This window comes from Labrus mixtus, chromosome 8 (genome assembly GCF_963584025.1).
Source record: "Labrus mixtus chromosome 8, fLabMix1.1, whole genome shotgun sequence".
Taxonomy (NCBI): domain Eukaryota; kingdom Metazoa; phylum Chordata; class Actinopteri; order Labriformes; family Labridae; genus Labrus; species Labrus mixtus.
In genome coordinates, this window is record NC_083619.1 from 22,325,439 (window position 1) to 22,352,126 (window position 26,688).

Below are 26,688 nucleotides of genomic sequence, written 5' to 3' on the forward strand. Positions count from 1 at the left end.
GCGGCACTCCCTCTTTTTCATTGGGTAAGCCCTCCCTGGCCTGTCGGTGGCATTATTTTTCCAAGCAAGTAGGAGAAGGAGGAGGAGATATGCAGAGGCATGAATAGCGGGGATTCAGGCAGGCGCGGGGAGGTTTGATTTGACAGGGATGGGGATGGGTGCAGTGAGAAAAGAAAACATTTGGCTCACTTACAGCTTGCTACCATAAACACTGATACATTGTCGATTAATGATCTATGAATAGAAACTTAAGTGTGACAAAAATGTATTCTATACAGAAAGCTTATACATTTGGACAATTCTCGCAATCATTGCAAAGAATGAGTCAACTAACTTAGCCTATTTAATGCAACACTTTGAGAAAAATATATTTTTAAATCAATCTCATTGCATATGTAAATATTAACTCAATATCAACATTGCATGGCGACATCTAGACATGTATTTATCATCCTTATTCATTTTATTGTCTGGTAAATATGTGAATCAGAGTCTTACTTTTCTCTGGTAGTTTTAATGTTATCTGTCCTTTACCTTGAATCACTTTGTTGTAAGTGTATTTATGATTCCAGTTTTCATGTAATTTATTGTTGTTATAATGATTCAATACATGTAATATCAGAACTATTTTCCCTTTAATATTTTCCCTTCAAACGCTGAGAAACAGTCAACACAAGCTGCCATTAAAGTTACGTAACATAGCTTGTCTGAATTGTCCAAATTGGCTGTGGGCATCGTTTGTTTTTTTTTAGCTCAAATTTCAATCTGGGATCGATTTTAGTTGCAACGCGACTGACTGACGTAGCCTCCCACGTCAGACCCTCTTAATCGAGCGTGAGCGCTTGTGTTGATTTCGCCCGTGTCTGTCCCGGCCATTTGCGAAGGCTCAGGGACCAAACTTCAAGCCCCAAAATGTTTCTGTCTTCTGTAGTTCGCTCTGCAGTGTCGCAGACGGTAAGTGTGTGATATTGTCTGTGGTTAGGAGTCAAAGTTTAGATGTCTGAGGGGTTCTTAGGAGCTAGGATGCCATGACTCTTCACAAGGGCAAGCAGGCCGCTAAGCTGTGTTACGTTCGGTAACGTTAGCATGTTAGCTCACTTAGCGTCTGTCAAATGTTTGCAAGGTGATCTTTGGACAAAACAGGCAATGCAAATATAAGTTAAGTATGGAAATAAGCGATAATAGAGTGAATGACATTATTCTTTCCATCACTTAAATGTCCCTTTTATATTTAGACAGAACACGTTTTAAAACACATAACTCGCCTGTAATGTGTTTAAAGTGAGGTAGAGTACAACAAGGCTAGGCAGAGGTGTTTAATCACTATATATATGAGCTGTTAACGTGTATCCAGTACTGTTATGGTTTTTGTCTTCTTATAATTACAAAGGTTTAAAATAATATAAGAATAGCCAGAAGTTGATCTCTTTAATTGAATTCGCATTTGGGTTATTATTTCATATTGAAATGTAGAGACTAGTGATTTTTTTTTAATCTATTTTAATTATGCCTAGTAATGTAAAGTTATGGACTTGACATGTTGTCTATAGCAGGGGTGGGCAACTGGCGGCCCGGGGGCCCACATGCGGCCCCCATCAACCCTCAACGTGGCCCCTCAGGTCAATTTTTACACATCAATTAATTGGAAACATGAAGAAAAACATGACAAAATCTGCCATGAAATCATGAAAACCAGAAGTATGTCCATAATAATAATATTTGATCACTGGTGTATGTTGAGTTAAATTTGAGACATAATTGACTGTAATCGTTTTTTTGTATGCTACAATTTGGCCCTCTGGCAGTGAGAGTTAAATGAATGTGGCCCTTGCTGTGAACGTGAAGTTGCCCATCCCTGGTCTATAGCTACAAAAATTAAAACGTTGCCAGTTTGTTTTTTGATCCAATCTTTACAGTTAACAGCCCTTTTAAAAAGGGGTTTCTTCTCAACGCAAGACCAAAAGTTGCAGAAATAGGTCATTTATTTGTCTTCTTTCTTTTTGTATTTTCAGGCCAGACAGGTCAGGAGTCTGCACCGGTCTGCTGTACGTGCTGGAGCTGGTGGCATCTTTGTGGTGAGTTGTAGTGTCAAGAGATGTGCAGAAGAAGAGGGATATAAAGTAGCCAAGTTGGGAACATGGAGTCTGCTTGAGCATTGAAGTGTTTTTTTCAAGCTACTGTATGTAGATGCAGTGGGCTACAGTGAGAACAGAACAAATCTGGGGATATTGGGAATAATAATAATAATTGATTGTCAATCAATCTCCTTCAGTCAGACTTTGCCTAATATGTGGTCCTAAAATGTTGTTATCAAGACCAAAATATTAGTGGTTTTCTGTTTTGTAGGGCAGATGTAAGTTAAGCTCTCAAATAAGTGACTAGTTGTATATGGATAAGATGTAAATTCACACATCAACTGGAAATGAACAACATCAAAATAGAAAATCTAATATGTCTTTATTATGCTCCAATCCTTTATTTTAATGCTCATTGTTAACTGATAATTGCCGTGGAAACCAATGCTTTGTATTATATTAAAGTCCAATGTCATTTTTTGGATATCTTAAAGTCAACATTTTACATTTAGTTTGAGAATATGTTAATGAATACATCTTTTAAAATGTTTTTTTGTCCATGTAACTTAAGTAAAACAAATATCTCTTAAGAAATAAATTAAGTTCTTAAACACAATAAAAAAATAAAGGAAATCTTTCACAGCCACTCATACCAGTTGAGTTATAATCTGTGTTACCTGTTTATTTACGGTGGTCATATTTTCTGTATTTGTGTAAAAATAAAACAGTGGCTCAATCTACTGGGTCAATGTTAACAAGGCATGGAGATAGGATATTTGTAGCCTTCCATTAATGCTGAAATTGTCCTAAAGGTATTGTTCATTTTCCAAAAGCGTTTAATTTATCCCCAGAGCCTCATCTGGAACCTATTGGAGCAACTCTTTGCAACAAAAGCACCATGGGTGATTTTCTTGTGCAATGGAAACATGCCATGGTTTCAATGTCTCTTGATGGTGAAGATGTTTGTCTGTCTTTAATTGGCATTATCTTTGAACTCCTCTTCCATCAGGACTGATGTTTCTGAAAGCTTTAACTAAACACCACCATGGTTGTTCTTTTTTAATTGCACAAAGGTTGTTTACTGCTCACAAGGGGGCAGTATGTACAGAGGCAAAAAGAATTGTTATCTGATGTGGCGTTGTCTCTGTGGTCTGAGAACAGCACCTGTTTCCTCCTCTGGGCTTACATATAAGCTTCTTCTTATTTGAGCTGAAACCGTTAGATACCGCTCATTAAAGAGGTAGCTGTTGTGTAAAAATGCATCCCTTGCTAGATAGTTTTTAATACCTATTGGCAGATAAATTCTATTTAAAGATAGGGCGCCGATGGTCTAGTGGTTAGTTCATGTGCCCCATGTTCAGAGACAGTAGTCCTCTAAGTGAGCCGCTCGGGTTCGAATCCCACCTGTAACTCCGTTCTCACATGTCTTTCCCCACTGTCTCTCTCTCTCCCTGATTTCCGTCTCTTACTAGTATCCTGTCTCTCTAATAAAGCAATCTAAAGCCCTCAAAATACCTTTAAAAAGTTATTTGCTGATGAGGATCATTCATGTTTGGTTTGAAAAATGTTAACTGTCCTCTGTATGTAATTTTCATTTGGCTAAATTTTATTTGTGATAGTTAATATTCTTACTTTGTTATTTTTTACTGTATTTTATTTTAACTTTGTTTAATCTCTTAAGGTGAGGTTTTGAGATAAGCCCTCATGGGTTTCTACCTCACCTGCACGTGTTTTATTTTTTTATTTTCTGTTTGATTCTTCTTTCAGAAAAATGTGCAAATAAACTAAACTAACACTGTGGTCTCTCCTTTTTCAGCACAGAGATACTCCTGACAACAACCCTGACACTCCTTTTGAGTTCACTGAGGAGAACAAAAAGGTAAGGTTGACATGTCTCATCAGAACATGGTGAGGATGTACTAATATTGATTCATTTGAAGCATATGCTGGTACTTGTATATTTACTCTGCTGTACTCAATATAAATGTTTTCACTATAATGTAGTTAGATTTGTATGTGCCGGTAAGTCTCACCCTCTTCAATTTTGGGTTAGGGTTCAGACAGTTCTTTTTTATCTCTCTTAAAATCTATCTTTATCTGAAAGCCTGACAGGTGACACAGGGTTAATTTCTTACCATATCATGATAAATAGGTATATACAGCTGTAATGGAGGGTCAAAGAATAAGGATTATTTGTTACATCACAATAATAATGTTGTCCAGTCATTGTTTGATAGCACTGTCTGGCTCAACATATAAAGTACAAAAGATGAATGTGATCTAATCTTGAGTAGCTTCACTTTAATTGTATGTTTTTATTTTTCTCCCCTTGCTTGTAGAGGATTGAGGCAATCGTTTCAATGTACCCGATTGGACACAAGCAAGCAGCCACCATCCCAGTGTTGGACGTAGCCCAGAGGCAACATGGATGGCTCCCCATCTCCGCTATGAATAAGGTACAGTGATTCTTCTAGAATTTGTTTTACAGATGTCTGATGCTCTCTAGACTTTTCTAATCCCTTGTTGAACTTCATGTTTGTAGAACAGTATGTGATATTTCCCGTGTAACGAGAAGCTCATTGAATGTTTGTAATTGTTTTCATGCAGGTCGCAGAAGTGCTGGAAGTCCCTCCAATGAGAGTGTACGAAGTAGCAACATTTTATACAATGTTTCTACGTCAGCCCGTGGGAAAATACTTCATTCAAATCTGCACAACAACACCCTGCATGCTCTGCAACTCAGACAGCATCCTGGAGACCATCCAAAAGAAACTGGGTAAGAGAGCCATTTGAATTTACCACCGGAACACGAATGAAGAGATGTAAACACAGATTTAAAAAAAAAAAACCCATTTCTTTATTGTGTATATTTGTGATAAACAAAGATTGGACAACAAACAAAAATAGAGACATTTCAAACACAGCACTCTGTAGCAGCAAAAAGAAGACATACAAGACTGAAAGAAAGCCAGACGACTGCTAACCTTCTTCAGTCTGTGTGGCATTTTATAAAGCACACCCAGATTTGTTTGTTCTTTTACTCAACCATATAGGGAGGTTATTCTTTGTGTTCCAACCTGCACATAGTGCTAGAGCGGTGTAATGTCAAGTCGAAATGCCAGCATTAAAAACATTTGTGGTTTAGTAACAAAACCTGCAGCTTATCAGAGGAGATCAGCTGAACATAAATATTGTTTCTCCTCTCCACAGGTATCAAGGTTGGAGAGACTACTCCAGACAAGATGTTCACGCTAATAGAAGTGGAATGCCTGGGGGCCTGTGTCAATGCGCCAATGGTCCAGATCAATGACAACTATTATGTGAGTGCTAAACTACGCTGTGCGGCCAAATAAACCAAGCTAAATAACCTGGGTTAAGTTTAGCAGAGAAACTCTGTACAGTAGAGGCTACAACTCTCAAACCTATCTTAACGTTTTGTTTTGAAGCCAGTGCAGGTGTGGTTCAGTCTACATATGAGCAGCTAGAATAAAATGAGAAGATGGGAGAATGGACATCATTAATTCTTGAATCAATAATATGATTGGTCTTGTTCATGACTCGCCTGTTATGGGTAAAAGGCAGATGTTTTATCAGTATCTTGCTTTATCAATTTGGGGTTAGATTGAATCTGAAAACAACTTGGTCATTGCATTCTGAGCACAAGTGAGTGACTTTGTAAATGCAAATATGAGGAACAAGAACAAGAATAGGGTACTATTGAGTTAGGGATTAAGTTTAAGTCCTTTGAATTGCATGCAGCCATTATGATACTGTTTGTAAACTGTAGCACGTGTAAAACCTGTTACAGCCTTTAAATCCTAGCAAGCAGAGAGAATGGATTATAAAACTTCAGAAGTGGATTTGAACTGAGAGTTTGTTAATATTTTTTAAGTTCCTATCATGCAGCCTGCTTCAAAGTTTTTCCGGACAAAAATAAAAAGGGCAGCACGCTGACTTCATTTAGCAGACAAGGTTTTGAAAGAAAACAAAATTCAGGAATCAAATATTCTGTTTATCTTTTAATCTGTGACAGCAAACCTTATTTTCTAAAATTGAGAATGGTCATTATCAAGCAAGCCGGATGTGTTTTTACTTACAGTGTACTACTTGTTTTTGACTAAATAATGCTTTAAACATTTTGCTTTTTTAAATAAGAGCTTCTCGCAATTTTGTACGACGCTGCAAGTAATGCATCCACATTCCTCCCTCGACACTCCATCAAATGGAAATGAATAAGGAAGAGCATGTGCTCATATTATTTGAATAAAGTTAAAAAACTGTTAAGCTCTCAAAGGCCAGTATGACACCACTTACAGTATAATGAAAAGAAGGTCTATTTCATTTTCATCAATCATTTATCCTCTATTCATGTATTTCCAGGAGGACCTCACACCTAAGGACATGGAGGACATCATAGACGAACTCGTGGCAGGCAGAGTTCCACCACCTGGGCCCAGGTACAGAACATACCATTACCTACATGAGCTTATATTTTTCTGCTCGATTGCAGATCTCATTTTATTTAATTTTTTCTTCTTCTGTAGGAATGGGCGTTTCTCATGTGAGCCCGCAGGAGGCTTGACTTCCCTGACAGAGCCTCCTACAGGACCAGGCTTTGGTGTGAGGGCCGACCTGTAGACATTTTGTCCATTGTCTCTGAAAGCTGATATTATGTTTAATTAAACACATTGTGTAAATAAACTGTTCCTGTACCCATGCCCCAAGTGTCTCTCTGTGATCAAACAGAAAAAGAGCTCATTTGACAGTTTCCATTGTCGTAGCCGTTCTCGTGTTTAACTTAATGATCAGTTTAACAGAATAGTCATACTAATACTTTTGAAGAAACTATTTAATTTATCATGTGCAGTTGTTGCAGTTATTGTTTGCATATTTGTCAATGCCCAAAACTGAAATCAATACTTCTTGGTGACAAAGCATTTAAAATAAATATTTTTTGGCAAGTATATCTAATTTAATGATATCAAAGATAATGTAATTCCATTAGCTTGAATACATGTCATAGACGGGGTTTCTACGACGGTTTAAGGGTTACCCGTATGCCACAATTTAGATAATCCTTGTGAAATAATATTGAAGAAGCAAAAAAGCAAAAATGAGGTTTTAACTTAAATTATATATTGCAAGAAGTACATTTAAGATGTTTTTCATTTAAGTATAAGCTAGTCTTAAAAACAAATATATCTGAAGATTTAATTTACATAACAAAAACAAAAATCTGGAAATCATTAATTGGAGGTTTCAGCCTAATGTCAAAAATCTAATTTACTCTCAGATATCAGAATGTGAACTCATGGATCTAAAATAAGCAGTTTCGAAAGGGCACATGTAAAAATCACAAATTAATATTTTGAATAATACATGAATTTCAGATCCAGTTAGTGTTAATCTGGGCATGCATTTACATGTTATTGCCATAGTCCCCGTCCTACAACTGCTACTGTCATTTCCATCACGCCCCGGTGGCGTTTCGTGTCTAGCCGGCGCCCCTCCCCCACTCTGGCTTCCTCCCGACACTTTTCAAGCCTGCTCCGCAACATACAATATTATGCATAGTGGCGCATGCGCACTGACACCACGATGCAAATGTCACTGCGCAACCAATTCAAAAGGTGGCCCATGCACTAATGCTGGGGGGCTAAAGGGGCGAATTTCAACGCGAACAGTTTTATTAATTAGTTGGTGGACAGAAAATGACGTCGCGCAATAAAAGAGAGCCGCCATTCCACTATAAACCTCAGCCGTGATCTTCGAGAAAGTTCCGCCTGACCGCAACACAGCAGCGGAAAAGATGACGTCAAGCGCCCATTACTGTTCTCCCCTCTTCAGTCCTTTCAGACCAAAAATTAACGTTAACGACTGTTCTCTGCGCCATTTTGCCTCAACAACGTGAAAAGCATTTACAATACGCTTTGACACAACAGTTGCGGATTTACTCACGGCGTCGGTGGAATAAGAGTTAAATCGTTTGACACATCACCCATATCTCAAGTCTATCCAGCAGACGGAGAGCTTATAAGCTCGGTGGGGCTCAGGCGGTCACATGACTCCTCTCGTCCAATGAGAGCGCGGCTTGCATGTTTTGCTGGGCTTTTCTCCGAGAGGAACGGGCGACGAACGGCTGGGATGTTTTCAAAAAACGAGCGATGAACGTCACACAGCCGTAGGCTACCGTTAACGTCCAATATTTAGGAAATAACTGTTTATATTGCGCAATATTAACACACAGCTGAACCCGAACGACTCAAGGAGAACGTGAACCCCTGTGTAAAGGTAAGATTAACTCGAGGTTTATTTCACCACGTCGGTTTTAGAGGGGTAAAAATCCTTGTGAGCGTTAGCCGTCTGGCTAAGTTGTACGGCGAACAGGCTAATGTGGAGCTAACGTAAAGTAAACTGCGTAAGAAAACGGACTGTTATGTGTGCGTGGGGTTTGGGGTATAGTTGTGTGCCACGTGCACTGAGGATTTTATTTCACGAAGATTTCACGCGTTTCTGCCTTTCAATGGCTCGCTGCTTTTTAAAAGGCAGGAGCATACAAGCGCGATGGAAAATGTCGGAGTGAAACGGAGTGAGCTGGGTTAGCCACCCAGCCAAGCGAGGCTTGTTGAGGGCTTGAAACGAGCTAGCTAGATTAAGCGCTGGGGAGGGGGATCGTTGTGAGGGCAGCAAAAGGGGGCTGCAGTGGGCTTTTGTCTCGGGCTGTGCTCAGCTTTCCTGATTAATATTGTCTTTTTAAATATGAACTCGAGTATCATGTGTGGCGCAGAGTGACATTACACGTGTAAGTAATTTCAGGCAAATCGTGAACGACACTTTGGCTCATTATGTTTACTAACCGGAGCTTAGTTAAAATTTTTAGCGCTCAGCAACATACTGCTGGCTGTGCATTGAAGGCAAACACGACATTACCGTGAAGTAGGCGGTGTTTTCTGCAATATGCTTTGCAACGACATCGCGTTTTACTGTCGCCATATGTGTTGTAATAATTTGGATCAAAAGTAGTCTAAAATATTGGTGTGTTTACCCATTCCAAAAGGCGCTAGCATGGCTTGAAAAACCATGAGCCTGCGCCTCCCAGCCTATGTCTGTGACATCTTGGGGGTGTGTTGCCTGATACAAAAGCTGCCTGTTTTCAGATGGCTGTCCGTTCAACGACCGCTCTGAACCCAACAAAACGTCAACATTATATTAAAATACCTTCATTTTAATTAGATGTGTTGTGCAATAATCAATAACAGAGTTTAAATAAAGAATATTTAAACCTTTTGAACAAAAGCAATACTAAAACATGTCCCAGTACCCACGTACTGATAAGATGGTTTGTTTTTTTGCCATGACCCTTTACGTCACTAGACAAATATATGAAAACATGTAAAGTATTATAATTTGGAGGAAAACAAATAACACATTATTTAAACATCATAGCTACTTAATTCATCAAGGATTCTTAATACAGCAGCATTTGTCTGATGTGCAAAATATTTTAGTATGCCTTGTTTAGGGGAAAAGACAATGGCTTCGATAGGGAGATGCTTGTTAAAGCCAGGGATGGGAACTAGTTTTTATAGTATAAAATAATAATAATTCTCATCATTGCAAGTTTTTTTTTCTCATTTGTGCCTTTGTGTTGCGAGGCACTACTGATGAGAAAAAAAAAAGAATCATGTCAAAAACACCTAAAGGAAAACATAGCTTACATGTATTTCATTATCCCAGTTATCTGGAGAGCCAGCTTGTTATGTTGATTTAAAAAATAAAAATCTACCCAATAAGCAACAATAAAAAATAATCAGCCTCATATCATTGGTATTAGATTTTACATATCAGCAGTCTCTAAAATCGTATCAGCCACTATCAGTGTTTGTATACAACACATACTTCTAGATGCCAAAAGAAAATTGTCTGTTTTGAATTTGGCAATCATGAAAGCTTACCAAATGTAATCCATTTGCCATTGTTAATTTCACTCTGCTCATTGTGTGGTTAATGGGTTGTTGCATCAGTCTGTTTTTTCTGTCTTATTAGTAACCACAGATTCCCACATGGTTGTAGATGTATTCATATTAGAGAGCTTTTCAGCTGGCTTTTAACTAAAAAAATACAGGGTGTTTTATATTACAAATCAAAATCACATGACTCCAAATAATCAAATGTAATCCTTGATGGCCAGGAGATACAAATCATTATAATTTCAATAGTTGCTTTAAATAGTTGAAATTGATATTTATTTGTTCTCTTTTAGAGTCTGTATTAAATTCAGTAGTTGATGAGATCACAGAAATAGAAGCTCTGCTTGCTACAAGGTGTTAACAGGTGTTAGGTTTAACTATTAAGGTTATGCAATAGGTACATATGTGATGATGAGAGTTTAAATGTAATTTAAAAGTCACCCAATTGTATTCTTCAACATTTCAGTGTGTACTTTAATAGATTCTAAAACAACAAGTGGGGATTTTTCCACAGTCCCAAAAGTTGTGCTGAGCAGAGGCAAGTAGTGAATATTGCATTATATCGCTGCACAGATTCTTGCAGTCACTTGAGGGTAAAAATGTATATGTACCACTTTACATTTTGATTGCATCATTGAGGCCTAAATATATATATTTTTTATTTTCTGCAGTAACTGAGAGACTAAAGTTTTTTTTTTTTTTTTTTTTTTAAAGGTGTTCTACACTAAAGCGACACATGGCACATGTGTTTGTAATTTTGTTCTAAGAGAAAGCTGCATCTCTTCACCTCTACTAAAGGATCTTTTCAATTGCATGTAAAGGCTCAGTAAAACTCAACTTGACTCGATTTTGGTACCAGATCATTCTCTCCTTTTCTTACTCTACTACAAATACTACCCCCTCAATGTTGGCTTGACGTTTTGCTGATGATATTGGCAGAAACTGCTACAACAATATAACTAAAAGACAAAAACAAGGGGAGCGGTAGTGTTGTAACTCTGTCTCTTATAGTGACGTAGAAGTACAAAACCCATGGTTCAGATTCTTCAGGTTTTTTATTATAAAAATAAAAAGTTTAAATAAATTGGCTTTCCATTACATTGGTTCAACTTCTTCCCCTCCATCTAAAACATTACACTTTGCATTTCTTTTTCTCCAAAATTTTGCATCGAGACATTCTGACTCAATTGCTTTAAAAAAAAAAAAAACAACACACTTCCAAGAGTCAGTAGATGTGTTTCTGACCTCAACACATAGCCAAACATGACAAAAAAAATCAAAACACAAATCACACTTGTATACTAATCAGCTGCATAACTGAATTATGGGTATCTTTTTATTGGCTACACATGTTGATTAGTGCATTTGTTGTGTTGTATGAGTCAGGCCAAACAACAAACAGGAAACTTTTGTTTTGGGGTCATGTCTGCAGTTTACGGACCCAGCACAGTACTCTGAAACAGAGTTTGTGTGATATATGTAAGTAACATACAATCAACAGTGGGCTGTGGGATAATGTTACGAGATGAAAACAAAAGATTGTTACCAGTAGCAACTGACAGCTGGCAGTGGCAAGTACATGCTGGCATGGTGATCAAAATCTAACGTAGAAGCCCCCTTTAATACAAAGTAGCCAATTTACAGAGAAATTCTTTTGACTTGATGGTTTGTAAAAAGGCTGCTCAATGGCTCGGAAGTACTTATAAAATACTGGTCTATTTTTTACAATTTAAAAGTATGTCCATGGATTAATTACACTCATGTCAGCGGAGATGTTGGTTTAGGTTTACTTGTTTACAGATATCTCAGCTCTTTCGAAAACAAGACCCAAGAAATACCAAAAAGTACCAAGTACATTCACTACATTCCATTCACACATTCAACTTTTGCCAATGGGAAACCAATAAGTGAAAAGTTCACCTGTGACTTATCCTGCAGTTGAAATTAAGTTAGAGACGTGTTGAAATTAATTGGTTTTACAGCCCAATTTTCAGCCAACTCAGTTAAAAGATGATGACATGACTGTCATTCACTAGATTTTTCTATCTGGCCAACATTTGGTGTTGGCATTTATCATCTAATCTTACCAGATTGATTGCCTTGATTGACAGGTCTGGATGCATAAACGGGCACATTTTCTCTGATTTTCGGCAGATCATAAAATTCAGATGAGGGAACTTTTGCAGTCACTTTTACTTTATTACATGTACAGTTCAGGCAAATGTTCATATTGCAAAGACATTCAAGATTGCGAAGAGGTCAAGCAGATTTGTGTCTAAAGTACGCTTTCAAAAGGTGCAGACTGGAAAGATTGATTTAAAATGAGCAATTTAAACATCATTTTTACAACCCAATGTTCAGTCACTCTGATGGACAAATCCGCTATATTATTTCTGAACCTTACCAAGATTTCCTTACTTAGTAATCACCCACACAGTGGGGACCTACATTACCTACTCTGCTTACCTGATACCAAACCATTGGTTGTGCAGACAGCTCTTAAGCCTCTTAGTTAGAGAAAAGGGTATTGACCAAGGTGCTGTACAGCCGGAACAATTATGTAAGGATGTATTCCCTGTGTGCTATAGGTTTGTCTTTTTCATTACATTTGGTTTGTTTTACTTTAGCTTTTCATGTTATATTATAACATGCTTTTCTTTTCCTTTTACATGTTTTTTTGTACAGCATAGCACATTTTTTCTCAGGTGCATTAAGTGACTGACAGATATAATTTGTCCATGATTTATTTTTGATGACATGTATATAAAGTAATAATAAGAATAGAAATGAAAGGTGGAGGGCTGGAATAGAGGTGGGTGATATGGGAAAAATATCTATCACGATTTTTTTCATACTGATCTTTAGACTAATTTGTAAGTTACTGACCAGTTCAACCAAACTTATTTCCCTATATAATGTTTTGAAATGCACAAAAACTGTGCTGACAAGTTTAGTCTATTTGAGAAACATATTTGTAGGAGGCCTGGAGGTCTCACCCCTGAACATTTTTATCATCAGAAATGTCTTTTCCTCAATTTGATCAATATTTATGCACAATTTCCTCACCACTTTGAAATTATGATTTAGTTATGTGTCCTCTTTCTATGTTCATCAGGAACATTTTGACGCAGTGATGCATTCATTTAAAAACATGTAGACTAAGAGTTCTTGGGTTTCTGTTCTATTTAGCCCTGCAGAATTCCTACAGCTGTAGCTTCATATCGGCTCTGCAGCCTTTGTTCATAGGCTTTGTTTTTTTTATGACATCATTGGACTTTAGTTTTGTTTATATAGGCCTATGATCAAACATAATACAGAATGTGTTCATTCTGTGACACATGATCAAAGTAAGTTTTACTGAAAAAAGAGTTTTATTCATAGAGGGGGCGGGACATCGTTGATTGACAGACAGTCACCGTGGTTACTCAGTCTCACCTGGCTGCTGCAACAACGTGTAACGTCGTTTAGTGTAATCCCTATAAATTCGGTTATCACAACAGGTGAGCTTCAGGTGGAGAAGCTTGATAGTAACTCTTAAAAACTGAGAGAGAGCAGAAAACACAGACAGCAACATTTTAAACACTGGGGTTATATCTCCCATCACTGTCTGTCTGAGCTCCGCTCTGTCTGACTCTCAGCGGACTGTTAACGTCTCTCCAGCTCGTTAAACGGTTTCTTGTGACGCTATCCGAGATGTAAACTTAACTGTGCAAACTATGCAGATAAGTTAAATGTTGCTCACGGCGTGTCGGTTTGGAAAAATATCAGAACAGTTGCATATAACTGGGATGGAGTTGTTTTTGTGGACTTTACTTTTAAGTTTAATTTCACTGCTGCGGAGCAAAAAAGGAGGGAGGGAGATGCGTCTGTGTAGGAGCATAAACTGCAGCATGATAGAATAAACACATTAGCCCGGTTCTACCATCTCCCTGCTTTGGCAAATCATCAGCATGTTAAAATCCTTCACGATCTGAGATCGTTCTATCTCCCACCACTAGGCTGGAAAGTGACCTGGAAAATCAGGTGTTGGTGGTTGGGTTGAGCAATCTAGCAATTATCGTTCTCCTCAAAAAATATGAAAATAACATGACCTAAGGTATCTTATGGTGGATAAACATAATTCCCCCAAGTGTGAGCCTCAGCTCCTGATTATTTGGGCTCTTTTTTTAAAGAAAGGGGTGAGTCCTAAAGGTGGTGTCCTAAAGACCTTCCTTATAACAGCCTAGCATTCCTCAAAGAATGCACTTATTATGAATCTTGGTGTTGACCTTTTACTTAATACTTCAGTATAGTTCCTCTTTTTGTTTTGAGTGATCACAATAAGACAGTATCTTAAGGGAAATCCCCAAAACGGTTACAGTTTTTATTTGACTCTTTCGCTCTCAGCAGAACAGAGACTCACATGTCTTTAGTCTTAACCAATTACTACTGGTGCTTATTGTTACCTAAAAATTGCTGAAATTTAAGGTTTTTGTTTATAGATTTTTCTAACGTGGTCATATTGCAAATAGAACAACATTGTAAGGTTATAATGGATGGGGAAAATCCCGCAAAACGGAGCTAAAAAACAAAATAGGGATCATCTGTTTCCTCTATTTCAGACAGCTTTAAACTCTGTGCTCTATCACTTTCCCTTCAATCTTTAAAACCCATTTATTGAGGAGATGTTCAAACATGACTGAGCTCTGGTGCCTTTTATGATATCAACTGCCTACAGCTAGGCCTGGGCCTATCTGTAGTTTGCTCCATCGGCTGAATATCTGCGCCTTCGAGAGGCCCAGCAAGTGTGCGTTTGTGCATGTGTGTATATCATTGTGTGAAGAGGGTGGAGCCTACTGATTACACAACATGTGCTAGCATTTGCCAGCAGCTGAATGTGTGTGCAGTGCAGTATTTTTGTTTGATATGCCGGGTGCAGTATCTCGGTGTGTAACGGCTGATGCCTTTGATAATCCACCATGTGCGTTTAAAGGCTGAAAATTTGAGAGCTTGTGACCTTCCTGCAGAATGATACAGCGTGACTATGCAGAAAAAGGATGAAGAACGGCTATAATAACACAACGCACCAGGTTCTTGGTTATTGATGAGCCCTTTAAAGATTACTTTTATGAATGAACAGTGAAGAAGATAACAGTGTGTTAGTGGTTTGCATTGTTCATTTCTGGGATATTTCGACTTTACTAATGCCTAAGAAAGCATTCATATCCTGTTTACTCTGGCTCTTACAGTGACCATGCTTTCCTGCAAATTAGGTCGATGAGTTTTTTTATTCTCAATGTCTGTCTTCTGAATTGCTTTGCAGCACCCATCTTTCTGTGGGGAATGTAGTGCAATCAAAAATAGTTAGATGACCTTGATCTTTATTTTGGAATTGTGGCAAATTTGGTCAATCATGGACAGTGGTTTCCAATTCAAGCAGCCACACTACGATGATGTCTGTTTGTTTCAGTCTATATTTAGACTTGGAAAAACAGCTCAGCCACATCTTTGAATGGTTCACTTTTAGACGAGCTGCATACAATCAAAAATCTAGTGTTACGTTTGTTTTTTAAAAAGATGATTTTCTCTTTAAAAGTTACAGAGATCATGCCTTGTGGGCCTTTTTTAATGAAATATTAAACATTTCAGATAATTGGCTGGTTTTGACGAAGTGATGATCCGATCTTGGTATCTGATATTGGTCTGATCCTTGACTAAATAGCTAGATCAGGTATTTGGGACAATAGGCTGATCTCATGGAGCAGATCCTAGAGTCAAATCAATATATCTCGGAATATGCAATTCAGTGTTTACAGCAGTATGTGTGTGTGCATGCTATGTCATTGTCATGCTATCGTAGGTCTGTGACTTTTGTGCTAGGCAGAGCCAACAAAGCATCGAGGATGCTTAAGACTAGTTTGGATGTATTTCAAGCTTGTTATTACAACAACTTATACGAATACAAACTATATGCACAGTAGTGGTGTGCGATATAATGATCTTAGATCGTGAAGAATTTAAACCTGCTGACGAACTGCCAAAGCAGAGAGATCGGAGAAATGGGCCTATGTGTTTATTCTATCATGCCGCAGTTTATGCTCTTACACAGACGCGTCTCCCCCTCGCCTTTCTGCTCCGTGGTGGTGAAAACGAAACTTAAGAGTAAGTCCGCAAAAACAACTCCATCCCGGTTATATGCAACTGTTCTGATATTTTTCCATACTGACACGTCGTGAGCAAGACACAAGTAACCGTTTAACTAGCCGGAGAGAGATTAACAGTCTGCAGAGAGACAGACAGACAGTGATGGGAGATATAACCCCGGTGTTTAAAATGTTTCTGTCTGTGTTTTCTGCTCTCTCTCAGTTTTAAGAGTTACTATCAAGCCTCTCCACCCGAAGCTCACCTGTTGTGATAACCGAAGTTATAGGGATTAGGCTAAATGACGTTACACATTGTGTGCAACAGGCAGGTGAGAGTGAGTAACCATGGTGACTGTCTATCTGTCTGTCAACGATGTCCCGTCCCCTCTATGAATAAAACTCTTCTTTCAGTAAAACTTAATTTGATCATGTGTCACAGAATGAACACATTCTGATTATATATAAACTGAAGTTAGTCCAATGATGGACGTTTCTGTTGCTAAAATGTTCTGGGTGAGACCTCCAGACCTCCTACAAAGATGTTTTTTAAATAGACTAAAATTGTCAGCATAGTTTTTGTGCATTTAAAAACATTATACAGGGAAATCAATTTGGTTGAACTGGCCAGTAACTTGCAAATTAGTCTTAAGATCAGTATGAAAAAAATCGTGATCGTGATTTTGCAAAAAAATAATAATCGTGATATGATATTTTTTCCATATTACCCACCTCTAATGCACAGCTCATGTTTTTTAGGGGTGGTGGTTTAACAAGTTCAAACGAAGAAGGCAGATAAAACTAAGCCGTTAACTATGCTGGCTGCACTGCAAACACAAGAGAAATCTTCCGGCTATGGTTTAAAAGTGTCATAACACCTGAGACCCTGGTACAGTTTGTCATCATAAATCATTTTTAAAGGTGATCTGCTTGATTTTTCAAGATCGTATGAGATCATTTCTAAAAGCTATAAGCTTCCCCTCAGATTCCTGCTAAAATGTTAACGCACAGTTCAATGCAACAGGCTGAAAACTTTACTGCAGATACCTGGTGCTATAACGTTGTGCTGGAGCTGTATCAATGCTAGCAACATGAAAAGGCCAAGGACAACAAAGGAAAATCAACGAGGGTTCGTTGTGACAGCAGAGGGTGAATGATGTTGCTAGTGGTTCACAGACTGTGGGTCAAATTGTGGCAGTAATTCAGTCTGTTTTTTTTTTTTAACAGTTCAGAGATTCATTGCCTTGTGGCTTGTTTGAGTCTCCACTCATTGTAGACATGAGACATGAGAACAGTCAGGTATGAATCTGTTGCTCTGGATGTCCAGCTGTTACAGGTTAGGCGAATCTCTGCCTCTCTCTCTCCCTCTCTCTCCCTCTCACTCTTGCAATGCTGTATTTCACCTCTGCATACAGTTTTGGGATGGCCATTTCACCCAAATGTTTTTGTGTCGGTTACACGTTGCTCGCTTACAAAACAGCGACAAAAACGGCTCCTCCTTACTTTAACTGTCTCATCCAGCCCACTACGCTCTGCCAATGAAAGGCGTCTGATCCAACCTTCACAACAGGGTCCTAAGACGCTGAATAGACTCTTCTCCTCTGTTGCCCCCCGGTGGTTGACTGAACTTCCAAACTCCATTCGATCTGTAGAGTCCCTCTGCACCTTTAAGAAAAAGAGCCAGCTCTTTCATGAATACCTACTAACTTAATGATGATGGTCTCGATGGTTTTTGTTTGATAAAGATGATTTACCGTAAAATCCGGAATATAAGTCGCACCGGTATACAAGACGCACCCTGTTTTGAAGGTCTCTTAGAGAGGGAAAAAAAGTTTAAACTGTTTTCCTGCGTGAGCTCTCAGCCTGCTGTAGGGAAAGTTGAGTAACAGACTCCTAGCTTGCGAGCTGTGCTGCCCGACTCCGCTTGTCACTCTTTAACTTTAATATAGGACTCTTTCAATCAAAAGAGCACTCGACAAGGTTTATTTATGGAACAATATACCACTGTTTTCTGTAAATGCATGATTATCACCTCGTGAGGAAGAAAATATGTGGAAGTCGCGCAGCCAGACTGGTCTGTGTCGCCGTCTTTCCTTGCATAGCGTGCACTCAGATTTCAATACACAATGAATGGGGATGGCTTTTTAATGACGTCAGGTCGCAGTTAGGGGCTGCTGCACCCGATGTAATGACGGCGTGTGTTTCAGTATTTTATACAGGTATATTGGTCGCACCGGTGTATAAGATGCAGCCAACTTTTAAGATGAAAAAATAAGTATTAAAAGTGCGTCTTATACACCGGATTTGACGGTATAAGATGGTTTCTGTACTGATTAGAGCTCTCAAGAACTGTCTTGAAAGTCATAATGAAATCTGACACAGCGTTTCCCTCATGGTCTGTTTTTTCCTGCTAGATTCTCTTGTGGGGGTTCCTTTAGGTTGTGAGACATTGTTAGTGTTATATTACTGTTTTACAGTCATGTGGATTGCATCTGTGTCTCAGGTGGCTTCAAATTCTACCCACAACTAAAGACATACATGACAAGACCACTTTATTTTTTCACCTGGTGCAAAAGATATAAAATCTCTGTTCTGTATTTTTCTTTGTTTTTTTGTAGCTCCTCATGTTCTTGTCAGGCCTTGCATTGAAAAGTGACTCATCTATAAGAAATTCAGCTTTTTCACCATATACTGATGATTTTATACAAGTTGGAAGATAAAATACAAAAACTAAATTTTAATCAGGTTTTTACTGTTGATTTCCAGCCGTTTGTATAATGTTTCATTGAAAGTTGAACAGCAACAGATCCCCAGTGTTTGGTTCAATCATGTGAAGCTGATGCTGGGTTGGAAATAAGAACGGGACCCACGCCTCAATCCTAACCTTTGCTCTAATCCCTCCCCCACCCCTCCAACCTCCCCTTTTTAACCCATAATCAGCAGTAAAGGCTTCATTGTTCTTGTCTGTTTCTTGGGCATCTGATCATTAACCTACATTCAGAGCGGTGGCGGTAGGCTTCTTAAAGCTCTCCGACTCTCTCAGCGAATGTAATGGGCCCTGAAAGTGTTTTTGTCAAATTACCATGATTTTTCCTTAGATTCACTGAAAAAATATTCTTAATGTACACCAGACTGAACAGACACCAAACCATTTGGTTCAGTTATTTGTCAACAGCTTCCCATCAGATTGGCCCTTTGGAATGTATTACTGGTGGTGGTTTTGTTTTCACCACCAAAGTAAAAAATATGGACCTGCAAGAATTACTTAGCTTAAATAAATACATCCATTTGTGTGAAATTTTGGCAGTAGTTACCTTGTTCCTGCCCATAAATTTACTCACCATTGTTAGCAATGGTAGCCCGGGCTTTTACAGTGTGGGAGAGGTTGAACCAAAGCTGCCCTCCACCTCTTCCCAGGAACATGGCCTGTCCGTTTATGCAACTGAAATACTACTGGCATGAAGGCCAGACACTCTGGTTGGAGAGGCGTGTTTTGTCTGTCTGGGACTAGAGTAGTAAGAGGTGAACTGATGCCTTGAGGCATCCAGTGTCACTTGCTGTTTGTTTGTCTGTGTCCAAATATGCCTCGAGTCCAGACGACCAAGTGACAGGAAGAGGAAAACTGTGCATAAAATGTAATGCTTTTGAATTTTGGGAGACCATTATAGAAGCAAGATTACATCATTGGGGATAACTAACAAACAGATGATGCGCTTGCAGGTTTTTTTTATTCAGTTACCTCCTAGGTGCTGTGTAACACAACATTAACTGGCCTGGTGTGGTTATCATTCAGGGTTCTTATGGTGGCATTAACTATTACTTTCACCAAAAATGAATTTTTCATTCTTGTAATGAAGAAATCCTCTACCCATGAAATATAACATAAGAAAACAAACTGTACCATATCAATCTATTTCCTGTTTTGGAAATTGTTTTATTTAATCTGAGTTTCGAATAACAAACACATTTATTTTTGGAGACATTAAGGACACAACAATTGGTAATTGTTTTTTTACACTATAAATTATTGGATGAATAATTTATCAATAATAATGAAAATGCCTATAATTTGATATAATAGCATGTTGAAATGTAGTTTGTTTTTGTTTTGTATTTTCAACAGGAAAAATGTGTGACTGGCCTTTAAAGGGTATGTCACAGATTTTGGCATTAATATTTTGTAGGCACACGTATTACCTTTCAACATGAACATCAATGTTGTTAGAATGTATTTGTGATCATGTTGAAGATGGCTGGCTCTTTGCTGAGTATTGTTGCCTCTTCTATAGTCACAGGAATCGGGCCTTTGCGCCTGGCTTTGTCCTGCTACTCATTAGGGAGTCAGAGGAGGAGGAGGAGGAGACGAAGGCTGGGAGTGGATGTGCAGCTGAGAGAGACCTCCCCCATCATTTAGCCCGATAGCATACAGGACCACAACCACGTGACCGGCTGTTTACTGTCGCAGCAAGCGTAGTGCTTCTCTTTGAGTGCGTCACAGGATTGGCCCCCTTTTTTGTATGAAAAAAAAAACTGACTAAAGCTTTCATGCACGCTATAAATACTTTAGCTAATGATTCACGTGGTCTTAATTTTTTTTTTAGGTTTTCACATTTTAAACAGTGATACACATAAAGCTTGTTTCCAGTAGGTTCCTTTGTGTGTGCAGTCGTCGTAAGTGCAGCCACGAGAGACCAGAGGAAAATCACATGTCATTTCCACATGGTGTGTGTGAGAGCTCACAGCAGGCATCACTCTGGAAGATGAAGCAGAGTAATGTAGCTGCTGTCGTTGCTGTTGTTGCTGGTAGTGATGGTGGTGGCAGCGTACTCTGCGATCTGTGTGTCGGGCTTAGTGCTATTCTTAGCTCTCTTCCCTCCCTGTCCCATCCTGCAGTCTGTGGATCAGGTTACCGTGCTGTGTGTGTTCTTCATCTTTCCCTACACCACCATCGCCACAGCCAGCATATTCTTCACCAACCCCCCCCCCCCCCCATGTCACATCTCCACACCAAACCCCCTCGTCCCCACTACTCTCCAAACCCCCAAACTGCTACACTCACGCAAGGACATGCACTGAAGCAGCCGCTGTCAGGGCCAACATGCTCCAGCACTACAGGGAGATGGTTATTGTTGTTCGTCATGAACCAGTAGAGTTTAAGTGCAGAAGCACCAGGTTATAAATAAATACAGAGACATCTGTTTGTCAGAAGGACCAGCGTTGCAGCCAGCACACTTAACTTGGGATTTCAAGGAGTCAGTCCAGTCAGTGCAGATGGATATGCAGAATTAAAAAAAATTCAGACCCACATTAGTTCTTACAAGTGGCTGTGGTGTCTGTATGACTTTCGGGGCTTTTGGAGTCTCAAGCTAGCCCTCGACAAACCGCAGGATTTTTAATTCTTCAATGGCTTAATTTTTAAACACCAGAATTGTCCGCTTGTTTTGTACATGCTGAAACAGTGTTCTGATATCATAAATAACTTATACAGTTTCAACCATTCTGTTTCTCTAAAACTTCAGAAAATGGTGGATAAACACATCATATTCAGAACGTATTATACGCTATCACAAAACATGAAGAAAACTAGTAAAATCTCCCCATTTGAAAATGTGGGACTAATGACATTTTCTTGGCATTGCTAGAAATTCTTGTTGAACTTGGAAATCAAATCTACCAGTCTATTTATATTCCTTGGTTGTTGTATGAATTCACTAAATGTTTCAGCTCTATTTAAATGAACTTTTCATAGATTTTTATACCACATATATACTCACAAACACATACCCCCATTTGTGGAAAGTTGTCAGGATGAAATGAGACTTCATAAAGAATCATTCTTTAAACACATCCTAACCCTTTATAAACATTTTTTATCGAAATTTGAGAAGATTTTTGTCAGAGAATAATAATAATATCAATTTTATTCATTATTTGTAGCCCTGTTTTATTTATGTGTTTCTTAAATGGTATGCTTTGCTGCATAATTATTTACCATATTGCTGATATTGAGGCTAAGGGCAATGAGTAATTCATGATATAAGTGTGACAACTCTCTGTAATAAATAAAATCGGTCTTAGTGTCAAGGTGTAATGTTCTAAGTGGGTGACACGCCCCCTGCACACAAGATGGTGATTTTTCATTGATATTTATGGTCTTGGTTGTGTCTCGCTCTCTGTCTTGACGTGGTCTTGATCCCTATATGTCTTGGTCTTGTCTCAGAGCACTATTAATATGGTCTCTCTTTTACTGTCCAAGGAGACTTTTTTATTTGAATTCAGAGGGATAATAGGTCATTATAAGAATCTCTGTTTTCACTGCACAGGATTTAGCACCAATCTCAGATTTGGTCTTTGTGAATCTTAATAGTAGTCATCAAGGCAGGGTTTGATTGAGACTTGAAACAGCCCAAGGTTAATGGCAGCACTTGCTTGGGCTTATGCAGCCCTGAGCTTCTCGTGAAACACAGTCACTGCCAAACTGGCGAATGCCCAAATACCTTTGTAATTATAGTGACACCCTCCTCGCCTTGTTTTCTGGTCTGGCCCGGGGCTGTCCATACTGCTTTAAAGGGGTCATATTATGCGTTTTCTGGTTTTATATGCTCTTTAGTGTGTTTTCCAAGTGTCCTGTGCATATTTAGGCACATCTATGTGCAAAAATTCAAAGTCTGCAGAACCGCGGCTTCTCCTACGTCCTCCTGTTAGCTGCAGCATTAGCTGCATGTAACACTCGGTTCAAGACCCCCTCGAAATGTTTTTGCCAATGTGACGTCAGTGTGATATCACTTATCTAAGCCCATTGGCTCGTTGTGGTAAGCCCAACAGCTCATGTTGTATGCCCGTTAACTTCTGTAGCACGGCCACGATATGCCGTAGCCTGCGGTAGCACAGTAGTGCTAAGGTGCTAATGTTTTTGCTCCCTTCGGAGCCAAAGTGGCTGCATTCCCAATATGGTAAAAGGGTGTGCCATTTCCGAGAACCGTGCGGAGCGACTGACCAATTACGCCAGTGCGGACAGGCTGACCAATCAGAACAGACTTGGCACACCTGGGGACTCTGAACGTGGGCACTTCAGAGCGTTAGAGAGAGAGTCAGAAGCGAGCTGGTGCATGGAACGGCAGTACATGAAAACAGACACTTTTTTCGAACTTTAGCTATTGTGAACATACTTTAATAGGTACATAGATTAAATATACGAACCCCAAAAAGGGCATAATATGGGCTCTTTAATACCCCTGATGCACTAGCCTCTTTACACTAACATGCTCACTGTGTGCTGCTCACTTCTCACTTTCAGCTGACTGAATGATAGTGCGGTTGCACATGCACACTAGCTATCTGCTGACTAATGATGGACCTCTCACTCGCCTGGGCTGAGCAGCAGGGCTGTGTGTTTGAAAACTATACCTGACTGTCAATATGACCCAGAATCAGAAAAGGTTTTTAAATTATTGGAAGAGACAAAATGTGTTTTTTACAACAAGTATGACTAGATTCTGTTTGAATGGCATATTGACTTGTGTTTGTGTCCAAACTATCATGTAATACAAACGTCAATGTTCACAATCTTAAAATGTTAGTGAAATTGCCACTTGACTTGGCTATGCAGGGTTTTTGCCCCAGAACATTACTTTTCATTTGAAAATGAACAAACAACTATTTAACTATTTTAACTGGCCCTAGCAGGAACAATCAGCTGGTCTTTCAATCGTGCACCAGCTGGTCAGTTATAATCATGGCATCTCCTGATGTCAAAAGGAGATGTGTGTGAAATGCCAGAATATGCTTGTCATCTTGATGCCATTTCACAATTAAAGTGCTTGCAGTCTGAATATGATCCCTTCAGCTCCAGTGATACTGCATTTCTGATTTTTTTTGTTGTTGATTGTACTGTGACAGTGTCAAGTTTTATGATTCACTGAGTTGATTCTCAAATATTGTGCCTTACATTTTAGTCCAGTGACTGCTTGCAACATAATTTTTTTCATATTGAGCCATTTTGCATCTTTAATTCCAAAGCAATCACCTGTGTCAATCTGGAGGCAGTCTTTACACATTGGCTTGTTGAGAGAAGCACCCCCTTGCTAACCTTAGAAGCTCTGCACATAAAGTAGTGTGATGTGTAGTTTACAGGATTAATGCTTTGCTATTGGTGTTGTAGCCACAGTGACCCAAATGATGGGATGGCTGCCTATGTAGATATAAACAGAACATGTTGTCTACACTAGATGTTTCTGGAAATCTGGCAAGGTTGATAGTTTGTTAGATTGATTTGTTTCTGCTTCTTGAATTTGGTAGTATGCTGCTCTGCCTGGTCCTAGATAGAATTGATACGGGATTTATTAAAACTGGTATCAATGAGGACAACATTTCACCATTAATTTCCATTTATTTGTAATGTCATTCAACAGTACAAGGTCAGATCATCGAAGACATGTTTGTTACAAGATACTTTCCTTGGCTCTATGAAAGACTGATTATAAAAAGTATTTTCTCATTTTTGGACTGTATTTGGCTTTTATCTCTATGGTGGCTGAAGACAGTGCAGGCCAACCAGTCATGACAGAATATACATAACAGTTCTGCATTGGGGGCCCAAACAGGAAGTGTAGAAAATTATGTAAGAGATCTTTTTTAGAAGAACGCATAAATCCAAGGTTATGGCTTATATAAAATTTGACTGATTTAATAAGAGGCTGAAAAAAGCAGAGCAAATGATGAATTGATCACTTAATTTACATCTATAGCAACCAGCCCTGATGGTGAAAATTTGTACTGTTAAGATAATCCTTTATTCATCCCACAATGGTGACATTTACATAGTTACATCAGCAAAGAGCAGTATAGCCAACAAAAGAAAACAAAGAATAGAAGAGAAGAAAAAGCCCAGATCAAGTTTACCAACTTTCTCAACTTTTTCAAGTGAGGTTGTAATGGATGCATGTTGAGTAATGGGGCTGTCCCATACATTAATAAGGCTGCTTAGCTAGTTATCAGTTCCTTAAATAATGTGCTGTTTACCATACTCTCGTAGGTACAAGAGACGATGAGTAGACTACAGTGACAACATGCAGGTTAAACAGTCCCTAAAGCTGTTTTTTTTCCTACATGCTTTTCTTAGGGTTGATCTCTTTAAATGTAATGGAAATTTAAATGAAAATCGTTGATCAACATCCTTTACTCAGGTACACCTTGAAGCAGTACTGTTTCTAAGACTTCCACTCACTCCTCTATGGGGTTATGGGAATGTTTTTACTTACAATGTTACAATTCACTTAGCAGACGCTTTTATCCAAAGCGACGTACATCAGAGAGTAAGTACAACACTAATCCATTCATACACTGCCACTGAAGCAGCGGGAGCAATGCAGGGTTAAGTGTCTCGCCCAAGGACACACCTTTCCTTGGTTCCTTGGCCTACTTTCCTTGGTTCTTCTGTGATGCAGATGTTTGCCGAGACCTCAGTCATTAAACAGTCTCTCTAAAGAATTGTCATTTAATTGTACCTGCATTTAGAAGTGTCTGCTCCACTTCTTGCAAACACTACCTGTTTATGCTAAGTTTAAAGAAACACTATGCCTTTTTCCAGTGTCGAAATCCTTCTCATTGCCATCATTTTCTGTCTTCAGGTGCATGATGAACCTACTGCGCTGTAGCTGTCACAGCTAGTCAGGTGCCACACCATGGCCAAACCTGGAAGCGACAGAGATGGAGCCATGGTGGATAAACAGGCGGGGAAGAAGGTATGTTAGCACATGAACACAAAATAGCACCTAATTCATTCTTCTTTCTTTTTTTCAACTATGAAGATAAAGCAAATTTGTGTTCTGTGCACATCAAAGAGGATACAAAATGAATCCCCTTGAGGAATCCATTGACTTTGTATTGCATGTGCCTCCTTGTTACTTTCATTTGATTGCAAACAACTAATAATTGCCCAGGAGCTGTCATATCAAGGAAAGCGCTACAGGAGTGTGGAGAACCCAAAGCTTGGTTTTGAAAAATGCATCCAAACTGAAAACTAAGCTTTTAAGAAGACAATAAGATACCGGTGACAAGATTTCTGGCATCTGTTCTGCAGTTAGAATCTGTGAACTTCAGGCTTTACTCTCAGTAATGTGGTGAGACAAACAGTATAGGGATTGAAGCTGAGCTTTTCAAGTCATGGTTTGGCCTTTTTAGGTTAAGTGATGATTTTACCTGTTGATAAATTGTTGGCAAATATCAAGGTTTATCAAATCTGCCCATGATATGAAGAGGTTGTATTTACAGTATGAAGTGTTATGCTCTGTCTCAATTATACCTGTATACCTTAGAGAACTCTTGGCTTTTTATTTTAGTTTTATTGAAATTGAATCGATGAGTGGCTCAGGATTAGATCCCAATTTAAGACTGAGACTGGTAAATGGACTTGGACTTCTGTAGCACCTTTCTAGTCTTCTGACTACTCAAAGTGCCTTTACACCATGTCACATCAATGGTTGTAAGTTTAGCATTTTGCCAAGCTACTGTTAGCAACCTAAC

General features: G+C 38.9%; 2 protein-coding genes across 6 annotated transcripts in view; both read left to right on the forward strand.

Annotated features, from left to right (window-relative positions):
• Nucleotides 1-795: 795 nt before the first annotated feature.
• Nucleotides 796-6,793, forward strand: ndufv2 (NADH:ubiquinone oxidoreductase core subunit V2). The gene is made up of 8 exons (XM_061045181.1): nucleotides 796-954; nucleotides 2,013-2,075; nucleotides 3,892-3,954; nucleotides 4,415-4,531; nucleotides 4,683-4,851; nucleotides 5,286-5,395; nucleotides 6,456-6,532; nucleotides 6,620-6,793. The coding sequence occupies exons 1-8, from the start codon at nucleotides 913-915 to the stop codon at nucleotides 6,711-6,713; spliced, it is 735 nt and encodes a 244-aa protein (XP_060901164.1). The 5' UTR covers nucleotides 796-912; the 3' UTR covers nucleotides 6,714-6,793.
• A 1,404-nt stretch (nucleotides 6,794-8,197) lies between these two features.
• ankrd12 (ankyrin repeat domain 12) overlaps nucleotides 8,198-26,688 on the forward strand; it is a 33,687-nt gene continuing 15,196 nt past the window's right edge. For 4 of the 5 annotated variants that reach the window (XM_061045182.1, XM_061045184.1, XM_061045186.1 and 1 more), the window contains exon 1: nucleotides 25,771-25,907. In XM_061045182.1, coding sequence (XP_060901165.1) covers nucleotides 25,848-25,907 — 60 coding nt within the window. In that variant the 5' untranslated portion in view covers nucleotides 25,771-25,847. Of the gene's footprint in view, nucleotides 8,367-25,770; nucleotides 25,908-26,688 lie in introns of those variants that run through there. The other variant, XM_061045183.1, reaches the window with a different exon arrangement.